This window comes from Aethina tumida, chromosome 4 (assembly GCF_024364675.1).
Source record: "Aethina tumida isolate Nest 87 chromosome 4, icAetTumi1.1, whole genome shotgun sequence".
Classification (NCBI taxonomy): domain Eukaryota; kingdom Metazoa; phylum Arthropoda; class Insecta; order Coleoptera; family Nitidulidae; genus Aethina; species Aethina tumida.
The window spans coordinates 6,960,968-6,982,580 of NC_065438.1; the positions used below are offsets into that span (position 1 = coordinate 6,960,968).

The 21,613-nt window shown below is 33.5% G+C and overlaps 1 protein-coding gene across 2 annotated transcripts; it reads left to right on the plus strand.

Moving 5' to 3' along the window:
* Nucleotides 1–2,625: 2,625 nt before the first annotated feature.
* LOC109605018 (venom allergen 5-like) lies at nucleotides 2,626–4,281 on the plus strand. 2 transcript variants are annotated; one of them, XM_049966349.1, is made up of 2 exons: nucleotides 2,626–3,056; nucleotides 3,119–4,281. In XM_049966349.1, the coding sequence occupies exons 1-2, from the start codon at nucleotides 2,646–2,648 to the stop codon at nucleotides 3,587–3,589; spliced, it is 882 nt and encodes a 293-aa protein (XP_049822306.1). In that variant the 5' UTR covers nucleotides 2,626–2,645; the 3' UTR covers nucleotides 3,590–4,281. The 2 variants fall into 2 exon arrangements, with proteins under 2 accessions (XP_049822306.1, XP_049822305.1); XM_049966348.1 differs by having other exon boundaries at nucleotides 2,626–3,028; nucleotides 3,079–4,281.
* Nucleotides 4,282–21,613: the final 17,332 nt, after the last annotated feature.

The window sequence follows — 21,613 nt, forward strand, 5'->3', positions numbered from 1 at the left end:
TTTTTCAGGAAGCAGTGGAAAGTTGCATTGACTGTGTGGTCTCTTGATAAGTGATCAATATATAAAATTTTACGTCCTGACCATCATATAGTCATCAAAAACTTACTGGGATTTAAAACTTGTAAGCACTGTTTCACCAAGTGTACAAGTTTCATCTCGTTGATCAAACTGGCGAGTCATGCAAACTCATTCTTTGTTCCATGTAACAATACAATAGATAAGGAACTCATCTACGTCAGGTCCAACAAGAGAATTGGCAATTGTCAAACGTTTAATATGCATGGAGTGCATTTATCCAACGTTTTGATGAAATTCATTACATGAAGACTCTTTCTAATGGATGATTATTCCCAGTTTAATAAGTAACTTATTTCCACATAGGTTTAGCAAGAATTTTGTCTAATTTCTTCGTTGGTGCAGGTTTCAGGACGACCTTAATGTTATTCGTCTTCAATACATTCATTGTCACCTTCAAATCATAGTATAACTCAATTATATGGTGGATGAGGTAGGACTTCCCTTTTAATTCTTTAAACTTTGAAGTAGAACATCTTTTCTGTTGATTCAAGTACTTTGTCTTTGAGTAAGTTTTTCAGGAAGCAGTGGAAAGTTGCATTGACTGTGTGGTCTCTTGATAAGTGATCAATATATAAAATTTTACGTCCTGACCATCATATAGTCATCAAAAACTTACTGGGATTTAAAACTTGTAAGCACTGTTTCACCAAGTGTACAAGTTTCATCTCGTTGATCAAACTGGCGAGTCATGCAAACTCATTCTTTGTTCCATGTAACAATACAATAGATAAGGAACTCATCTACGTCAGGTCCAACAAGAGAATTGGCAATTGTCAAACGTTTAATATGCATGGAGTGCATTTATCCAACGTTTTGATGAAATTCATTACATGAAGACTCTTTCTAATGGATGATTATTCCCAGTTTAATAAGTAACTTATTTCCACATAGGTTTAGCAAGAATTTTGTCTAATTTCTTCGTTGGTGCAGGTTTCAGGACGACCTTAATGTTATTCGTCTTCAATACATTCATTGTCACCTTCAAATCATAGTATAACTCAATTATATGGTGGATGAGGTAGGACTTCCCTTTTAATTCTTTAAACTTTGAAGTAGAACATCTTTTCTGTTGATTCAAGTACTTTGTCTTTGAGTAAGTTTTTCAGGAAGCAGTGGAAAGTTGCATTGACTGTGTGGTCTCTTGATAAGTGATCAATATATAAAATTTTACGTCCTGACCATCATATAGTCATCAAAAACTTACTGGGATTTAAAACTTGTAAGCACTGTTTCACCAAGTGTACAAGTTTCATCTCGTTGATCAAACTGGCGAGTCATGCAAACTCATTCTTTGTTCCATGTAACAATACAATAGATAAGGAATTCATCTACGTCAGGTGCAACAAGAGAATTGGCAATTGTCAAACGTTTAATATGCATGGAGTGCATTTATCCAACGTTTTGATGAAATTCATTACATGAAGACTCTTTCTAATGTATGATTATTTCCAGTTTAATGAGTAACTTATTTCCAAATAAGTTTTGTAAGAATTTTGTCTAATTTCTTCGTTGGTGCAGGTTTCAGGACGACCTTAATGTTATTCGTCTTCAATACATTCATTGTCACCTTCAAATCATAGTATAACTCAATTATATGGTGGATGAGGTAGAACTTCCCTTTTAATTCTTTAAACTTTGAAGTAGAACATCTTTTCTGTTGATTCAAGTACTTTGTCTTTGAGTAAGTTTTTCAGGAAGCAGTGGAAAGTTGCATTGACTGTGTGGTCTCTTGATAAGTGATCAATATATAAAATTTTACGTCCTGACCATCATATAGTCATCAAAAACTTACTGGGATTTAAAACTTGTAAGCACTGTTTCACCAAGTGTACAAGTTTCATCTCGTTGATCAAACTGGCGAGTCATGCAAACTCATTCTTTGTTCCATGTAACAATACAATAGATAAGGAATTCATCTACGTCAGGTTCAACAAGAGAATTGGCAATTGTCAAACATTTAATAAATATGGAGTGCATTTATCCAACATTTTGATGAAATTCATTACATGAAAACTCTTTCTAATGTATGATTATTCCCAGTTTAATGAGTAACTTATTTCCACATAGGTTTTGCAAGAATTTTGTCTAATTTCTTCGTTGGTGCAGGTTTCAGGACAACCTTAATATTATTCGTCTTCAATACATTCATTGTCACCTTCAAATCATAGTATAACTCAATTATATGGTGGATGAGGTAGAACTTCCCTTTTAACACTTTAATGCTTGAAATAAAACATATTTTCTGTCGATTCAAGTATTTTGTCTTTGAGTAAGTTTTTCAGGAAGCAGTGGAAAGTTGCAATGATCGTGTGGTCTCTTGATGAGTGTGCAGGTTTCAGGACGACCTTGATGTTGTTCATTCTTATTGCAGTCATTGTCATCTTTAAACCAAAACCAAATTCCTGTAACTTCCTCATTTACTTCATCTTCTGTTGCTTTAAAAAAAATGCCATGGAACTACATCAAATTATAAAATGTGACCAGAATAGATCAATGAGATGGAATAGGCTCAAAATGTGTTATCTGTGGCTCAAATTTAATATTTATATTTCACCTGTCATCTGGAAATGACATATCTAAACATACGACTGATAATCATCCATATTTTCGTATGTTTCGGAGCAGTTTACGACCCGATCAAGGTCACGGACTTCTGCGACTTCCCATGCGAGAAAGCCCAGGACAAGAACTTCCTGTGCAAAATGGGAACGGAATGCGAGGTGGTCGAAAACTGCGAGTACAGGCCGCTCGACGACAAATTCAGATTGTCCATATTGGAAAAGCACAACCAGCTGAGGAACATGTTCCCGGACGATTTGGAGAGAAGAGGCTACAAACCGAAGCCGAGCAACATGAGGGCGTTGTCGTGGGACTTGGGCCTGGAGTTCGTCGCCACCTGCGAGGTGCGGATGTGCGAGATCAAGAAACTCTTCTGCAAAACCACCAGAAGGTTCGATAACTCAGCACAAAATGAGGCGGTATAAAATTGTGGTGTTTTAGATTTAGCAGCATCGGCCAAAACTATCGGATCATCTTCCAGGACAAGCAGAACCTAACCTCCACCGACGAGTACTTCACCGACGACCACATACTGAGCCTCATCCAGGAGTGGTACGACCAAATCAACATAGTCTTCGACAACAAGCTGGAGTCGATCTTCGTGCAGTTCCACGAAATACCGCAGAAGTACTTCTCGGACTTCACGCAGATCGTGTGGGCGAGGACGTCGCACGTCGGCTGCGCCATGTCCCATCATTTCGTCAACAAAATATTCTTTCTGGTCTGCCTGTACGGGAGGACGGGCAATCGCGAAGGGCAGCCGGTCTTTCGACCCGGCTCACCTTGCGAGGGCTGCGTGGGCGTGAAATGTAACGAGGTGTACACGAATCTGTGCGGGCCCATTGAGCCCATAAACATCGACGACATGCACGGAAGCAATTCGAAGAAGGTCTCTATGGAATATACGTTTGTAACGTTTGTTATTGGATTTAACGTTATAAGTTTTTACTAGTCAATACGAGGCAAGTTGGGAGTAGAGATCAGAGACCTGGATTAAATGATGTATGATTATAATCGAAAGGAAGTACCCATGTTAATTAGGCAATCTTTTCAACGCACTACTTGAGACGAGCTGCAGATGATTATGTGATTTTGCATATTTAAATATCATCATTAATTATCGTAAGCTAAGCGAACTGCACAAACTACAAACCATCTTACACTTTCAGTGTACGTTTTACAATCTTTTGTTCTTTGAGTAAATTCTTGGACTTGTCCATCGTGAAATTCGTTTTTTATTTGATCAAATATTTGTCGGGTAAGGTCCTCGACTTATTAGCTTAAGGTTTAAGTACCTACCATCTTCAATAATTCACCGTTAGGTTAAATAAAGAAAAACTCGTCATTGTTGTGCATTGCATTCCACTGATGATCAAAACGAATTGAGCGCAAGTAATCAGCATTGTGATTTAACGATAAACATTTGTAACACTTCTAATTATTGTATTTTGTAACACAATAATCTTTTATAGATGAAGTACCGTTTTTATCTGTCGAATTAAAACACTTAATTAATTCATTGTGAGTAAATTATAAAAATTTATACTTTAATTTACCAATTGGTGTTAACATTTTAATTACAATTTTGTTGTGAATCAATCTTTAATATTTGTAGGCAATAAAAGTACTTTAAATTATACATAATTTACATTTAATTGTATAAAACAAGTTTTTATTTGGTTTAATTACTCCTATAGTACAAAATAAAGAAATTTATTATATTTATTGTACAGTAGTGGTCATAATTATAGAAACTTATTAAAATATATTAAAAATATGAGTTGTACCTTTTACCTCTAGCATATAGTGTTCCTTTTTGTTATTGTTGTCTTTACCACGCAATTGATCAATATAATTTTATTCTATATAAAATTCCATACTTTTTCATTTTTCAGTAGACAAAATTACATCAACTTTTTACTTTATTGTCTTTCATTGCTCGCTGTGAATTTAAATCGATTATTTACTAACGGTATTTTGCTTATTATAATTATTTAATCATTAGTTGAAATGAAAAAATATAATTCAGCGTTACCAAGACCGAGAGAAACAAGAAGAGATGACTAAGAGTTTATGGGTCTATAAGTCAGTTTCTTATATTATTAGTAAAGTTAGAGAAACTGGCCGTGTTGTAGCAACAAAAAAATATGTCTAAGTCCTAAAAACTTGAAAGAAAACCAATAACTATATAATTGGAATGTCAAAAAACAATTAAATCTTATCGTCAAGTGAACCTGGAGGAAATTGGACTTGCTGAAATTATTTCATAGACTGTGGGAAGAATTTAACTTGCTTAGGATCACATTCACTGGACCACAGAACAGTGGGAACGAGCAATTTTTAGAGAGGAGTCTGAATTTAATTTGAATTTGAGTATTTCCTCCTCTACTCCTTTCGACGTAACGTTAAAGCTTTAATTGTATCAACCGGTGGATCAAGTCTTGAAGTACATTGTTCCATTTTCTCTGAAGCTGTTGAGCTAATTCTTGAAGGTTATTTGCGGGTTCCAGATTTCTTATGCGTCGCCCTAGAATGTCCCAAAGATGTTCTATCGGATTCATATCGGGACTATTCGCTGGCCACTCTATAACCCCCAAATTATGCTCTTCAAAGAAATTTTGAACAACTCTGGCAGTGTGCTCTTGCATTATCTTGTTGTAAAGTGAAATTTGGCCCATACTGAATCATGAAAGGTAACACAATAGGTTGTAGAATATTGTCAATGTATCGTCTGACCATCAGGGAACCGTTGGCCAAGACGTGAAGGACTATACATCTGTTAGAAGTTATACCACCCCTTACCATTATAGATCTTCCTCCAAAAGCTCTTCTCTCAGCCACAGTTGGATTCAAGTATCGTTCTCTTCGGCGTCTATAGACTCTTTGTCGTGCTTCATTTGATCTTAAACAAAATCTGGATTCATCTGTAACGAGAACCTGACTCCATTGGTTCATGTTCCAGTTAATGTGTTCACTAGCGAAGCTTCTTCTCATTCTCCTGTGTACTCTAGTTAATTCAGGAGCAACAGCTGCACGTCTTGAATGTAAATTGGCTTCATGAAGACTGTTACGTACGGTTTGAGTAGATAAAAGTGTCCCTGTGGCCTTAAAATGAAGGTTTCCTAACTGGCGAGCTGTTCTTGTCCTCTCTTGAAGTGACTCTGAACCAAATGTCGATATTCTCGAGGAGTAGTCAGTCTCTAACGAGCAGTATATGGTCTCCTATGACTGATACCTTCTTGCAGAAGTGCAATGGCCCTAACAACTTCATCTCGATTGAGATGTCTTCTTTGTACAAGAGGTCTTCCAAGAGCATCGTTGTTCATGACACAACACCATGAAGACGACCTATAAACAATGTTATTCAAGAATTAAACGAGTTTTTTGTAACATGAAATGTACTGTAGTGTGTAAATAATGTGTACAAGATGGTATCTCAAAAAATACGCATATTTATGCGTTTACATTTTAAATATCGATACCTATTTGTCTTAATAATGTCCACTACTGGATGTATGGTACCTAATACATGCCTAATAATTCAAAATACAATAAAGTAATCTTCTTGATCTGTTTTCTTAACGTTTGGAAGAAAAAAAAGGCGAAAAGTGTGTTTTTTATATTCAATATATCTTTGTCACTGAACTGAAACAGTTATGAAGTTGCTTAGAACTTGTTCATCCATCTTTTCTCTAAAAAACTTGTTGAGTAAACTAGTGTAGTTTAATTACAGGTTTATTGCTGGCATCAATCTTGTATATTCGTGGGCAAAAAGCACTATAAATCACGCACAATTTACGTTTAACTAATGTAAATATGGATTTGTAATCATAACGGTACCATCCAATAAATAATTGAACAAATATGTGTGAAATGACTCGCAAAAATCTTGTTTGACCAATATGTTAATGCAATCAAGTGCTGAGATGAATGTGTGTTCATCTTTGTGTTCCAGTTTTTCCACAAAAGAAATCCAATTAGTTTTTAGACTAAATTTTATGTTGTTTAGCATATGCTTGAAGTTTAATTTATGGGCAAAAAATTGATGAATATCAAACAGATGCGTTTAGCTTCTTTTGCACATCATTGTATGCAAACATATTTATTTTATTATACATATATTATTATATACAGCGGTAGAAATCAGTATGGAACATTTATTTGTTTAATGTTTTCCCTGTGTTATGTTCAGAACAAATCTAAGATACTTCCAAAAGGTGCTCAAGAAAGTTAAGAATTCAAGTAAAACTGTCAAAAAGTCAAAAAAATATATCCCATATAAAGACCTAAACAAAAAAGGATGTAATAATAACAGGAAACTTCCTACAATAAAATTTTCAAATACCAGTTCATCCAAATTAGAAGAGATGTCGCCACATGCTTTGATTACATTTTCGAAATTATCTCAAATTAGTTACATTTGTATGACAAACCGTAATTATAAATTCGTTTCGGTATTAGATATAAGTAGCATACAATTATTTGGTCCGGAATAATTTTTTCGCATGACTGGACGCACATGTAGCAGTAGTACATTTTATGCGAGGCCACCGGCGAGCAAATTATTTATTTTTCCACTCGGAACAGCCTAATGACTGTATCAACTTATGCCCCGCGATATTAGTTACAATTTATCCGGCTAATCGCATCGCGTATTGAGATCCCGACAGGAATAATTACACTGTTATTCATTCGGACGGCGTTTTTTGCCATCGCGCTCCCGTAAAAATGCGACTCCATTACGAAAAATTATACGCCTTGAAATGTAATTTGAGTGTAATCAAACAAGTTCGACCGGCAATTTTAAAGACGTGCATGTTGCAACTTTGTTATTCCATTTTATGCCGTTTGATTGCGTGCCCATTAATTTGTCCATGGAATCGTCTCACAACGTGGTAAATCACCAACTGAAATCGGTTGTTGTTGTTGTTCAAATTGGTGGGGTTGAAAAACTTGAAGGATAACCAATAATCTGAATAATTCGAATGTCACAAAACAATTCAATCTGGAGGAAAAGGGACTTGCTGAAATTAGTTCAAGGACTGTAAGAAGATGCTTGGTGATTGGGGGTTTGCTTGACCCCACACCTACAAGAAATACCCTGGTTTTAATATTAAAGATGTGAAAGTTCAATTTTGACTTGCTTAGGATCAAATTCAGTGGATCACAAACCAGTGGAGATGAGTAGTTTTTGGTGACGAGTCTGTAGACAAACTAAAATAATTGAAATTTATCATAAAATGCTCCAGAATTCTCGAATAACAATGTTTATCGGTCGTCTTCACCGTGCTGTGTCAAGAACAACGATGCCCTTGGAAGACCTGTTGTACAAAGAAGACATCTCAATCGAAATGAAGTTGTTAGGGCCTTTGCACTTCTATAAGAAGGTCGATCGTAGAGGTACGTGGCAAACTTGCTCCAAACAAGTCAGTCGGTTATTCACAGATTGTGAAATCGGTGCAGAGATATTGGTATCAGTCATAGGAGACCATATACTGATCGTCAGAGACTGACTACTCCTCGAGAAGATCGACATTTGGTTCAGATGTCACTTCAAGAGTGAACAAGAACAGCTCACCAGTTAAGAAACCTTCACTTTATGGCCACAGGGACACATTTATCTACTCAAACCGTACGTAACAGACTTCATGAAGTCAATTTACATTCAAGACGTGCAGCTGTTGTTCCTGAATTAACTAGAGCACACAGGAGAATGAGAAGAAGCTTCACTAATGAACACATTAACTGGAACATGAAGCAATGGAGTCAGGTTCTCTTTACGGATGAATCCAGGTTTTGTTTAAGATCATATGAAGCACGACAAAGAGTCTATAGACGCTGAGGAGAACGATATTTGAATACAACTGTGGCTGAGAGAAGAGCTTTTGGAGGAGGATCTGTAATGGTATGGGGTGGTATAACCTCAAACTGACGTACAGTCCTTCACGTCTTGGCGAACGGTTCCCTGATGGCCAGGCGATACATTGACGATATTCTTCAACCTATCATGTTACCTTTCATGAATCAGTATGGACCAAATTTCACTTTACAACAAGATAATGCAACACCACACTGTTAAAGTTGTTCAAAATTTCTTTGAAGAGTATAATTTGGGGGTTATGGAGTGGTCAGCGAATAGTCCCGATATGAATCCGATAGAACATCTTTGGGACATTCTAAGGCGATGCATAAGAAATCTGGAACCCGTAAATAACCTTCAAGAATCAATTCAACAGCATCAGAGAGAATGGAAGAAGGTATCCCAAGACTTGATCCACCGGTTGATACAATTAATGCCTTGTGCCGAACTTCGAAGAAGTTGAGGAAGGCATATATACTCACTATTAAATACAGAAATATTTCAACCCTATAGAAAACATGGAAGATCAATGCAATCTCTCACATCGTGATAAATCACCAACTAAAGTCGTTTGATGTTGTTCAAATACTGTTATGTTTAAAAATCGTCGCATCTGAAATCTGTACATAAAACCAAATTATGCGCTGCTCCCACACCAGTTTTTTGACCCGGCAGAATGTTAATTAGTAGTTTAAACAAAACCGATGTTAATCAAACACTGTATTTTTTTCTAAACGAGGAAATTTCAAAGGTTTTACGTGTAATTTACGCGTTTTACAGTTAGATGTAAAGTTTATGCGCACCATTATGAATTCTAGCATTTTGACTGTGACGAATCCATTAGCTTATGTTAAGTGCCATTATAATTGCGAGGCTTAAAAACAAAATAAAATCTTCCATGAACGTCCTGTCATGTCTTGCGTTCACCTATATGTTTATCATTATTGATATCTTGTATAGTTCCTCATTAGTGTATGTAGTTTACCATAGAATTGATATCACTTTGTTGCTTAACAAATCCCCATTCGAATTTGAATAGATTAGTCCGACTTGTTATTTATGGTTCTATCTCAATCAAGATCTCAATATTTTGGGCTTAATTAATTACATTGTTGTCAATGGAACACTTCTGATATAAATTCCTATTGAATTTTTGGACTCAACATAATAACAGTTACTTGCGTGGAAACATTTATAATTCAAAAAAAAAAAAAATACAACACCTTAATATAATAATATTGTTACTGTGAAAAATTGCCTGACAATTATTTCTTTTCATTTTATTATAGTATTGTAAATAAATTTGCATGGTCATCTTAAAACAAAAACCGACTATTGTCTTCAAATTTTAATTTAACAATGAACAACCTGTCTTTTAAGACTCCTATTATCTTTTGCATAAAACATTTCGTAGTATTAATTATGTATATGTATATTCAGTTTTGATGAAATTATGATTATTAATTGTGAAAGTGACACACCCGTTTAGTTTTATTGTTGTAACTTATAATTTGTTTATACATTATGACCAATAAATTGTTGTTGAAATGTTCATATTATGTTTAAATAATTTTTGTATCTGGTATTTATAAATTGAACTAAACACGTGTTGTTTTATTAAAATCAGCACAGTAATTACACTTATTTACTTACTTAACGTTATAACACTATCAAGAATAATTCTTTATTATGTTGTAGATTATTCAATAACAATAATTATTATAGTTTATCACACTAATTATAACGGAGTTTAGATCTAATTTATCCAATACAGTTTTCATAATTAAGTGCAAACAGCTTCGTAATCACCAGGTCGTACCAGATTTACCAAATGATAAACATTTGTTTATATTATAATAAATATAACAACATTCTTTTATATCTAGCATGTGTCTAATAAGCTTTTTAATACTTCTTATTAATTATATGCGTTTTTTATTATTATTTTCAAATAAGCTTTTATAGTTCCTTGACTAATGAGTGAGACTTTAATTTAAAAAAGGATATTTAATGATTTAATCTGTGTTGTTTAATTAACATTAACACTTTATATAATATCCTTATTCTGAAATTTTTATGTAGAATTTTGTTATAAACATGATGCTCCAAGTTTTTTATAGGGTTGATACCTGAAGATTGGGATGGGCAAGACAAAACAAAGATTCTTTGATCTTTTAACCAATACGTTACAGTTTTGGATTTGTGTTTGTGTGTTTCAAGTTAAAAGACGTCCATTAAATGCATCATTTCTTCAGTATATGGAAGCAAATTGTTGTTTAATATATCCCTGTACATAAATCTGTCTAAGGGGGCCTACCCCAGAAAAATTGAAACATCTCCATAGCATAACAGAACTGTCACCATGTGTCACTGAGGATATAATAAACGTTTTATGTAGTTTTGTCCCTGTAGGATACTTAACATAAGCAGTTTTTATAAATTAAACTTAGACTCGTCACTAAAAACTATTCATCCCCACCGAAAGACTATATAGTAAAGAGTTATGGCAATTTTGTTCATTGAAAAATAAAATAATACATATTTTTTTAAAGAATATAATCAGATTGATTAGTTGATTAAAATTATAGGTATTGGTATCCATTTTAAGTAGTACTTCCCATATTTTTAATCGCTATATTTATGGCCTCTACTGTATAAATACATTTAATTAATTAATTAAAATAATTAGAGAAAAAATGGTGGCATATAAAAACGAAATAATTTAAACTAATAAACATTATAGGTGTTGGTATTCTATTTAATTAGTAATACTTATATTTTTATATATTTTAATTAGTCCCCATAATTATGGGCACTAGTTTAAAAAATTTTTTAAAAGGAGGATAATTAAAATAAGTAGAGAAAGAAACGTGGCATATTATAGAGAGACATAATTTAAATATTAATAAATATGTGGCAATCAAAGATTTAGTACGTTTTTATTAAATCTTTGATGGTAACTAATAATGAATTACAGTAGGCAACCCCCTATACTCCAATGAATGTAGGTGGTTGCCTATTGTACAACATAACCTTTTCTATAAATTACAAATGGAATGACGGAGAAAGTGCCACTTTAAAATAATTTAATCTATTCAGTTATTTTTATATTCTTTGAGTTTTTTATTACATTTTTGTTAGGTTTAAATATCAATTGTCACATTTTGATATCAACACTTAAAAAAAGAAGGTATGTTCATTAAATTCTTTATCAAAAACCATTTTCAATAATTAATTTACTTAAAAAATTAAATTATGTACATAGAGATTAATTCTTACTCATTTAATATGTTATTTTAATCTTTTAATACTAAATGAAAGTTCAAACAGATAATCAAAATCCATTTTCTATCACAGTCAGTCAGTGATTATTAAAGAAATCGTTTAATTAAAATTTAAACCCACACAAAACAGTGATTGACGGACCCTAAATGCCCGTTTTAACATTTACGTAAAACGTACATTTTCGATAAGGTCATGTCAATCATAAAATGTTATTAAATACGTGCGGTCTAATTAATTGGCCCCATATTAAAACACGCCACAGTTCAATTATGTTCAAAATATCAAGCAAAAAATGGTATTAATATTTTACGTTTGAAAGAGGGAAAAATTACCTGTACCTGGTTTGTGTACAGGTTCACCCCTTTCAGGTAGAAATATGAATTGACACAATATTTTTTGCAAATACTCGAAACGAGGCTGGCAATTTTACTATTCTTTTGTTAGGCAATTGTCATGCAAAAAATGCACCTTTCCCATAACCTTTTTTTTCGAATAAAAAGAACCGCAAGTGAGCCTGTACTTTGCACTTTTTGTCGAAAAGGGTTTCATTGTTGGGCCACCACAATGGATGAGTCGAAATCGGAATATTTTTCACACGACGCAGTGATTTTTGTGGTTCTCATGCCTTAATTGATGCGACACAAAAGGAGCCAACTATTACTAACCTAGTTCAACAAATTTTACTTCGACAAGCAAATATTTACACGTCATTATTTATAGGCGATAGCGTAAAAACGTCGACAATCTAAACTTGAGTAGGTTATAGAGTGGACGAAATTCGACGAACACCCGCTATCAACATCAAATATTGATCCATGATAAGTTAAAATTTTCGGGGTGATTTGTGGCGGGCATGAAACGAAATCGTGACTGGGGTTTGTCTTTACCTGATAACTGTCTCAACCCTTTGGGAATTGACCAGCTGTACTTATTGATTCCAGTTTTTTCCACTGACCTGCAGTTGCACCATTGTTTTTTCGATGCACTTGGGATTTTCCAATAAAGGGATTTAATCTTTGCCACAGAAAGTTTGGTCCCAAAAATACTTTAATCTGTTCTGAAGTTTTTTTTAATAGAAAACTTTATTTTTAAAGTGTTTTTTAAGCTTGTTCGTCTAGACAGATTGATTGTTATATGTATTTATTTTAAAATAAGTCAATTTCAGCTCAATATATCATACTGTGGTGGACAGAGGAATAATACAGAAATTAAAAAAGATATTTTATAAAAGGATTTAATTCAAATTTTGTCCAGACAGTATAAAAAATATATTTTTATATTTTGTTTTTTTGTTACATATCTTATAAATGTCGACAATATTACTTTAAAGGCATATATTAATCTGATTTGGGTACGTATTTAACAATTTATTCTTAGCAGAATTTATATTATCGTATTAAATACTTTCACTTTCAGTGTGAAGAAAGAAATATTGCTCTCCAAAGAAGAGGAAAATGATAATTAATATGAAATATCAAGGACTAAATATTGCTTAAAACTTAAGATCCTTCTGAAAAATTGTTTACAATGCTTATTAATGAATATGAAACAATAAACATAATTGAAAATACAATAAGAAAATATCCTAACAAAGAAACAACTCCTTTTATCAACAGACAAATTGGAAAAATCAATAAACGACACCATTTCTTGTCTTCTAGTTAAATAAAAAATTAATTAATTGGGTCATATAATATCAGTGTGTCTAGTAGAACAATCAGACGTCAACTGAATGAACAAAACTTGCAAGGATATATCTCAGTAAAGAAATTATTGGTATCAGAAAAGTTACCACAAAAATGTATTAATCATCCTCCAGAATTTTGGCGAAGGGTACTTTGAAGTGATGAATGTTCAATAAAACAAGATCAGATGGTAAAAAATACATTCATCGTCCTCATAATAACACTTTGGATTCCAGATACACTACAAAAACATTGAAACATGGTGGAGGAAAAGTTTTGGTTTGGGGTTCCTTTCCTTGGCATGGTATAGAACCATTAAAGAAAATTATTGGTAAAATGGACCGTTAGGTATATAGAGACATCATGAAAGATGTGATGGAACCATTTGCCAACGATAATTTACCAATTACATGGATTGCATGCGTGATAGTGATACGAAGCATGCATCCAAAGTTGTTCAAAGGTGGTTTAAAGATAAAAATGTTGAGATTTTCGATTGGCCAGCGTACAATCCGGATTTAAATACAATTGAAAACTTGTGGAACGACATATAATCACGATTAAAACACCAAAAAACATCAAAATTAAATGAATTTTAGTTATTAATTGAGATGTCATAAAATTTAATTTCAAACGACCATTGCCAATATTTCATCGAATTTTTTAACAAATATATATCTGTCCACCACTGTAATCATTAAATAATGAAATTACTCATTTATCTAATACCACAGTCACATTTACTCAACAATTTAAGAAGAACTAGAAGAACTAAAACAACTTCCCAACTCCCCCAAGAATTATTTTTATAGACCTATGTGTCTCCAAGTTCTGTAATTTCCAAAAATATAATTTCTTGTAGTTCTCCATAAATTATGCTCGAAATTTGTCATAATCTGCAAACTAGGGTAATAAATAAAAAAATGATTTCTTATCTTGTCGCGTTTATCTAAGAAAGCCAGTAAATTTCTCCGCTAAGCATCCTTTTTTCCTTCACCCCCGACATAAACCGTCTTTACTGTCTGACTTCCAAAAACTAATGAATAAATTTCCAATTGATTTTTGGGTCCGTTGAATATGAATGGCGCGATTTTCCCTCTCGGAACAATGCCATTCTCACGGCGGGCAATAAAGAAAAACCGTCGCAGGAACGGGAGGAAGCGAAGGAAAAAAAAAAAACGTTCGGGTCGCAGAGACGGAAAAGCCATCAAAGAAAGAAACCGTAATGTAGGCAGGGAGGGTGGAGGCGGTGGAGGGGTCCCCTTTTTCGTACCCCGAATGACAGTCTCTGCCGATATATATATGTTTTAGTATCGAACGGTAATAAAATCTAAAATGGCTGCGGATCGGAGGGTGGTTTAATCCATTTCGCCCTACGGCATCCCTCGGGCCGGCTCTCCGGTCTCCCCCTTTCGCTCTTTTCCGCGCGGCGAAAAAAACAAATCGGACGCACCATGGAAAAGTTGCGGGGAGTTTTGATGGATTTAATTAATGGCGGTTTTGGCGGATCGTTTGGTTTGATTGGGGGTTTGGGGACCAATAATTAATTTTATAATCTGGAGCAAATCATTAATTTAATCAAATTTTTTTGGTAATAATTTTATACTTAATAACAAAATTCACTCTTTTAATAAAATATTAATTATTCAAAAAATTTGATAACTTATCAACAAATAATTTAATCTAAATTTCTTCAAAAAAATTCTGAGTGAAATGATTGTAATTAAAGTTGATGATTAAATAATTTTTTAAAGTAATCTACAACTTTTTTAATAAATTTGCTGACGTATATATTTTATGAAATCTAATCTATTGTATATCTGAAGTTAATTTCAGAAATATTTAACTTGTGATTCACCAAAAATTTCTAACGAATCACGAATTACGAGTACAAAAAACCGTTTTGATACCGAGTGTTATTTACAGTATTAATAATCATATTACCATATTATATTAATTTTATAATATTATGTTTAATTTAAATTAAAACTGAAAAAATGTGTTTATCAAAATTAATCAAGGATACCTTTTTTTGCTAAATTGTGCGAACTTACCCTTCAATGAAATAAACATTGTCCATAATAGTACAGTGGTAATTAAGGGTACTTTTTTTGATAAATTGTGTGTACTTATCATTCAATGAAACAAAATTTGGCGAAAATGGTACAGTGGTGTAGATTCTGAGGGTTTCTCTTCTTTTTTCGCACAATTTTGTATATCACTGAATATTTTTTTAAGTTTTTAGGCTCTTTATTATCTTTGTATAATTCAGAATAAAAAAGATGTTTTTGATTATTTTGATTAACATAGCCATTTTTGAAATATTTCAGTTTTAATGTTTATTTTAATTTTCTTCAAACATTAAAGCTGAAATATCTCAAAAACGATTGTGTTAATCAAAATTAATCAAGGGTACCTTTTTTTGCTAAATTGTGCGTACTTACCATTCAATGAAATAAACATTGTCCATAATGGTACAGTGATGTAAATTCTGAGGGTTTCCCTTCTTTTTTCGCCCTATTTTGTACGCCACTGAATATTTTTTAAAATTTTTAAACTTTTTATTATCTTTATACAATTTGGAATAAAAAAGATGTTTTTGATTATTTTGATTAACATAGTTATTGTTGAAAGTTTTAATGTTTATTTTAATTTTCTTCAAAAGATTAAAACTGAAATATCTCAAAACAGTTGTGTTAATCAAAATTAATCAAGGGTACCTTTTTTTCCAAATTGTGCACATTTACCATTCAATGAAATAAACTTTGCCCATAATGATACAGTGGTGTACATTCTGAGGGGTTCTCTTCTTTTTTCGCCTTATTTTGTACGCCACTGAATATTTTTTAAAATTTGTAAGTTTTTTATTATCTTTGTACAATTTAGAATAAAAAAGATGTTTTTGATTATTTTGATTAACATAGTCGTTTTTGAAATATTTAAGTTTCAATGTTTATTTTAATTTTATTCAAACATTAAAACTGAATTATCTCAAAAACGATTGTGTTAATCAAAATTAATCAAGGGTACCTTTTTTTGCTAAATTGTACGTACTTACCATTCAATGAAATAAACTTTGCCCATAATGGTACAGTGGTGTAGATTCTGAGGGGTTCTCTTCTTTTTTCGCCTTATTTTGTACGCCACTGAATATTTTTTAAAATTTTTAAGCTTATTCTTATGTTTGTACAATTTAGAATAAAAAAGATATTTTTGATTATTTTGATTAACATAGTCGCTTTTGAAATATTTAAGTTTCAATGTTTATTTTAATTTTCTTCAAACATTAAAACTACAATATCTCAAAAATGGTTATGTTAATCAAAAATAATCAAGGGTACCTTTTTTTGCTAAATTGTGCGTACTTACCATTCAATGAAATAAACTTTGCTCATAATGGTACAGTGGTGTAGATTCTGAGGGGTTGTCTTCTTTTTTCGCCTTATTTTGTACGCCACTGAATATTTTTTAAAATTTTTAAGCTTCTTATTATCTTTGTGCAATTTATAATAAAAAAGATGTTTTTGATTATTTTGATTGACATAGCCGTTTTCGAAATATTTAAGTTTTAATGTTTATTTCAATTTTCTTCAAACACTAAGACTGAAATATCTCAAAAAATGTCATGTCATGTGTTAATCATAATTAAGGTCACCTTTTTTTCAAATTGTGCAATTGTTCTAACTGCTCTAAAATTTTTAACACCTTATATTATTAAATATTTTCTTTTAAAAAATCATAACTCAATAAAAAGTGTTATTGGAGTTACTAAAATAGACATCTACTTTAAAAATCCACTTCAAGCTTTTGTTAAGTGTTCTATTTTTGATGTAAATCGACTGTCTAATTAAAATATAATCAATCCTCGTGTAACTTTCCAACTATTTGAACATGAATGAATTGTGTCCCAATTTTATGTAATCACAGACCTAAAATTTTAAACAAACATAAATTATTAATGATAATATAATATCACCACGTCTACTTATTAAATCATTTATTACTTTACACAGATATTACAAACTGTAAACTGGAAAAGTCATTTATTATCTTTTATTTACACATTGATCCCCCCAAAAATTAATTCAGACGTTCCAAGCCGAGATGGACACAAAGGGGGTTGTATTTTGTGCCACGGTGCGACTTTTCGCAATTTCCATCGCCGTGAGTCATGCGGGGGAGGTCGTCTTTTTGACAGATGCACGGATTTTCGTTTCAATGCGACGCCATCGTACCTTGCATTGTGGCCGTCATCCCTTAATGGGAATTTTATTCGTTAATCGCCCCAAACACGATTAACACGGCGACAGTTCGATTGTGTCTAATGAAAAATTAAACCCAACACCGCAGAACGTATTCCACGTTTATGATATTGGAATATTTTAGCTCGGGGGGTGCGGTAAAACACAGAATTTCGAACATCTCGTTAGGAGATTGCAAAATGTCATTCACTCGTGCGGGGGTGGCACAACCCCAAAATTAAATACGTGACAGATGCACGGTATGAAATTGGACGGCCAGGTATGGATCGAGGTGCACACAACATAATAGAGCTATTATATTTCATAGTTTGCATTAATTTTTGGAAACGTATCCCCCGGTGATAATGACACTCTTCCTTCACCGGTCCATGTTGTCATCGTTGTTTTAACATTGAAAGTGAAACTGTGCCACACCAAAAAGTCGACCATATCGATTTAAATTTACATTGTCCAACTTCCAGGAACGGCTTCTGGTCTTAACCCACATTTGCGCAACATTCCGTAATTATTGGGGCAATAAAGCGACCTTCATTGCACATTATCGCCCTCAAAGCCAGGCTTTTTTTTATTCAGAAAAGTGTCAATTTGAATGGACCATGGCGACTTTTTAGCCATAATTTATTGCACAGCTACCGACTGGTCTTTTTGCAATTATTAACTTTTATGGGTTCCCTTTGTTGGAGGCAGTTTTTAAGGCTGGTCACACTTTTTTGAAGTTGCACCCAATTGTGCCCTAATGGATTTATGTTATTTTTTAAATGGTACAAGTGAATGGGGTTTAGATTGATGTCTTCCACCTTGTTCTTTCCCTGATAGACAACACTAGTTTTTAGATATTCTTAGATAACTTTTTATTTAATAAATATATCGAAATGAAATTTTCATCATTTGTAGCTAACACCCGGATAAAAACAAATAATAAATTTTACAGAATTTAATCATAGAAGAGAAAAATTAAAGGTACCCCATATATTTAATAGTGTCCTCATCTACTTCTTCCAGTGCAACGTTGAGGCATTGATTGTATCAACCGGTGGATCAAATCTTGTGGTACATTGTTCCATCCTCTCTGAAGCTGTTGAGCTAATTATTGAAGGTTATTTGCGGGTTCCAAATTTCTTATGCGTCGCCCTAGAATGTCCCAAAGACGTTCTATCGGATTCATATCGGGACTATTCGCTGGCCACTCCATAACCCCCAAATTAAGCTCTTCAAAGAAATTTTGAACAACTGTGGCAGTGTGGTCTTGCATTATCTTGTTGTAAAGTGAAATTTGGACAATACTGATTCATGAAAGGTACCACAATAGGTTGCAGAATATCGTCAATGTATTGCCTGGCCATCAGGGAACCGTTCGCCAAGACGTGGATGACTGTACATCAGTTTGAAGTTATACTACCCCTTACCATTATAGATCTTCCTCCAAAAGCTCTTCTCTCAGCCACAGTTGGATTCAAATATCGTTCTCCTCGGCGTCTATTGACTCTTTGTCGTGCTTCATTTGATCTTAAACAAAACCTGGACTCATCTGTAAAGAGAACCTGACTCCATTGGTTCATGTTCCAGTTAATGTGTTCACTAGCGAAGCTTCTTCTCATTCTCCTGTGTGCTCTAGTTAATTCAGGAACAACAGCTGCACGTCTTAAATGTAAATTGGCTTCATGAAGTCTGTTACGTACGGTTTGAGTAGATAAATGTGTCCCTGTGGCCATAAAGTGAAGGTTTCCTAACTGGCGAGCTGTTCTTTTCCTCTCTTGAAGTGACTCTGAACCAAATATCGATCTTCTCGAGGAGTAGTCAGTCTCTGATGAGCAGTATGTGGTCTCCTATGACTGATACCAATTTCTCTGCACCGATTCCACAATCTGTGAATAACCGGCTGACTTGTTTGGAGCAAGCTTGCCACGTACCTCTGCGATAGACCTTCTTGCAGAAGTGCAAAGGCCCTAACAACTTCATCTCGATTGAGATGTCTTCTTTGTACAATAGGTCTTCCAAGAGGATCGTTGTTCATGACACAGCACGGTGAAGACGACCGATAAACAATGTTATTTGCGAATTAAACGAGTTTAATCTGAAGTGTTGCATGATAAATTTCAATTATTTTAGTTTTCCTACAGATATTTAATAAAATAAAGAAGTGTACAAGATTTGAAATCATTTTACTGTACGGAATATTGGGAAAAATTAGGGTATTGAGACCCTTGATGTCTTATTTCCATACAAAAAAGGCACTGCACATTGTGTCGCATCGAAGATTGACAGACCGACATCGATACCGCACCGGCAAGATCGCCGACCACAAAAAACCCGCCGAATTAGACACAATTAAGATAATTTTCTTGGTAAACTATCGTAACAGGGCCGTCAGTGCCTGCGCCCAAAATATCGGATTACGCCCAGTAGTGTCCTCAAAGACGGAAAAAAAAAACTGTCCTGTCCGCATCGATCACATCCTCTTCCTACTCGAACATGTGGGCAGCAAACCCGAGGTAGTTTTTTGCTGGTTCTTATTACCGTGATGAGTGTATCGCTTTCACACTTCTTTGACTTGAATGTAAGTCGTTAAACAAGAGTTTTGGCAGTGTTGATGAATGTGTATATTAACCATAATCGATGAAATTCCAGCTCGAACCTGTAAAACTTACGTTGTGCAACAATGTCACATCTGGTTGAAGAATTTTGTTTTGGGCACCGCACGTTTTTTATGGGGCTTTTCGTGGCGTTTTATCGTTCAGGATGTGTACACATAAATTCTTCGACTGCAGACGAAACTGGGTTAACTGTTGCTGTTATAAACAAGTGAACATTTAGTGGTCATAACGTCTGATATGGGTCAGATCAATATCAAAGAGATGGCGTAAAAAACGTCTCGTGTCAATTTAGTTAGTCAGTGAAACTATCTAAGAGATTATAATATCAAACACTAATCCCGGGCAATAAAGCTTGTTGATTTTAGTGCGCATTGTGTGTTGTTCCAGCTGCAGCTTTTGGAGCGCGCGTTGGTCATTTAAACCGGCCAGATAAAGAATCTGAAAACATTATTTTTTTACAAAAGATTTAACTTCGTTCACGTGTTTTTGGTCAGTTTATCTTCCCGTTTGACAAGCGACTGTGATACCTTTTTAGCGGTCCTAAAAAACCTGGCTCCCTTTGTGTTATTTTTATTGCAACACATTGATTTTGTTTTCAAAGCACAAAACGTGATCAAAACTTAAGATAACAAACATGAAATACATTGAACGAACGATACAAATCCTATTTTAAGTCAGTTTAAATGTTGTTCTGTTGCCAGAATTTAATCTAAAATATAACATCAACGTCAAAAAAAAAACATGTGGTCATTTTCCCCATAAAATGAAAAAGTGGTTATGATTTTTTAAACTTTCCATTTTATTCTAGTTTATAAAATATTCAGAAAATACTTTCAAATAGAAATAATTGAAGGCAACTATTTTTCTTTTTATTATTAAGTTGGAAAAATAGTCATATTCATTGCACATAATTATAACGTTTAGTAACAACAGTTCTAGAAACAAATATTTATCTTCATGGCCAATCTCTATGTATGATTCTTAATATTTTAAAATTAAAAAATGTACTGAAAGTGTTCGTAGAAGAGTAAGTAGTGGTCTATTATCTGTGACTTTTAATGTTTTAAAATTAGAAAATAGGTAAAACAATAGAAAAAATGCATGAACTCAAAATGTTTGTAGAAGAGTCCTGTGTACAATCCAATAAAGAAAGTATTTTTTCTGGTCTATCTGTGACTCTTAATGTTTTAAAATTATAAAATACGTAAAACAATAGGGAAAATGTCTTGCGTGTCCTTAAAATGTTTGTAGAAGAGTTCTGTGAACAATCCAGTAAAGAAAGTATTTTTT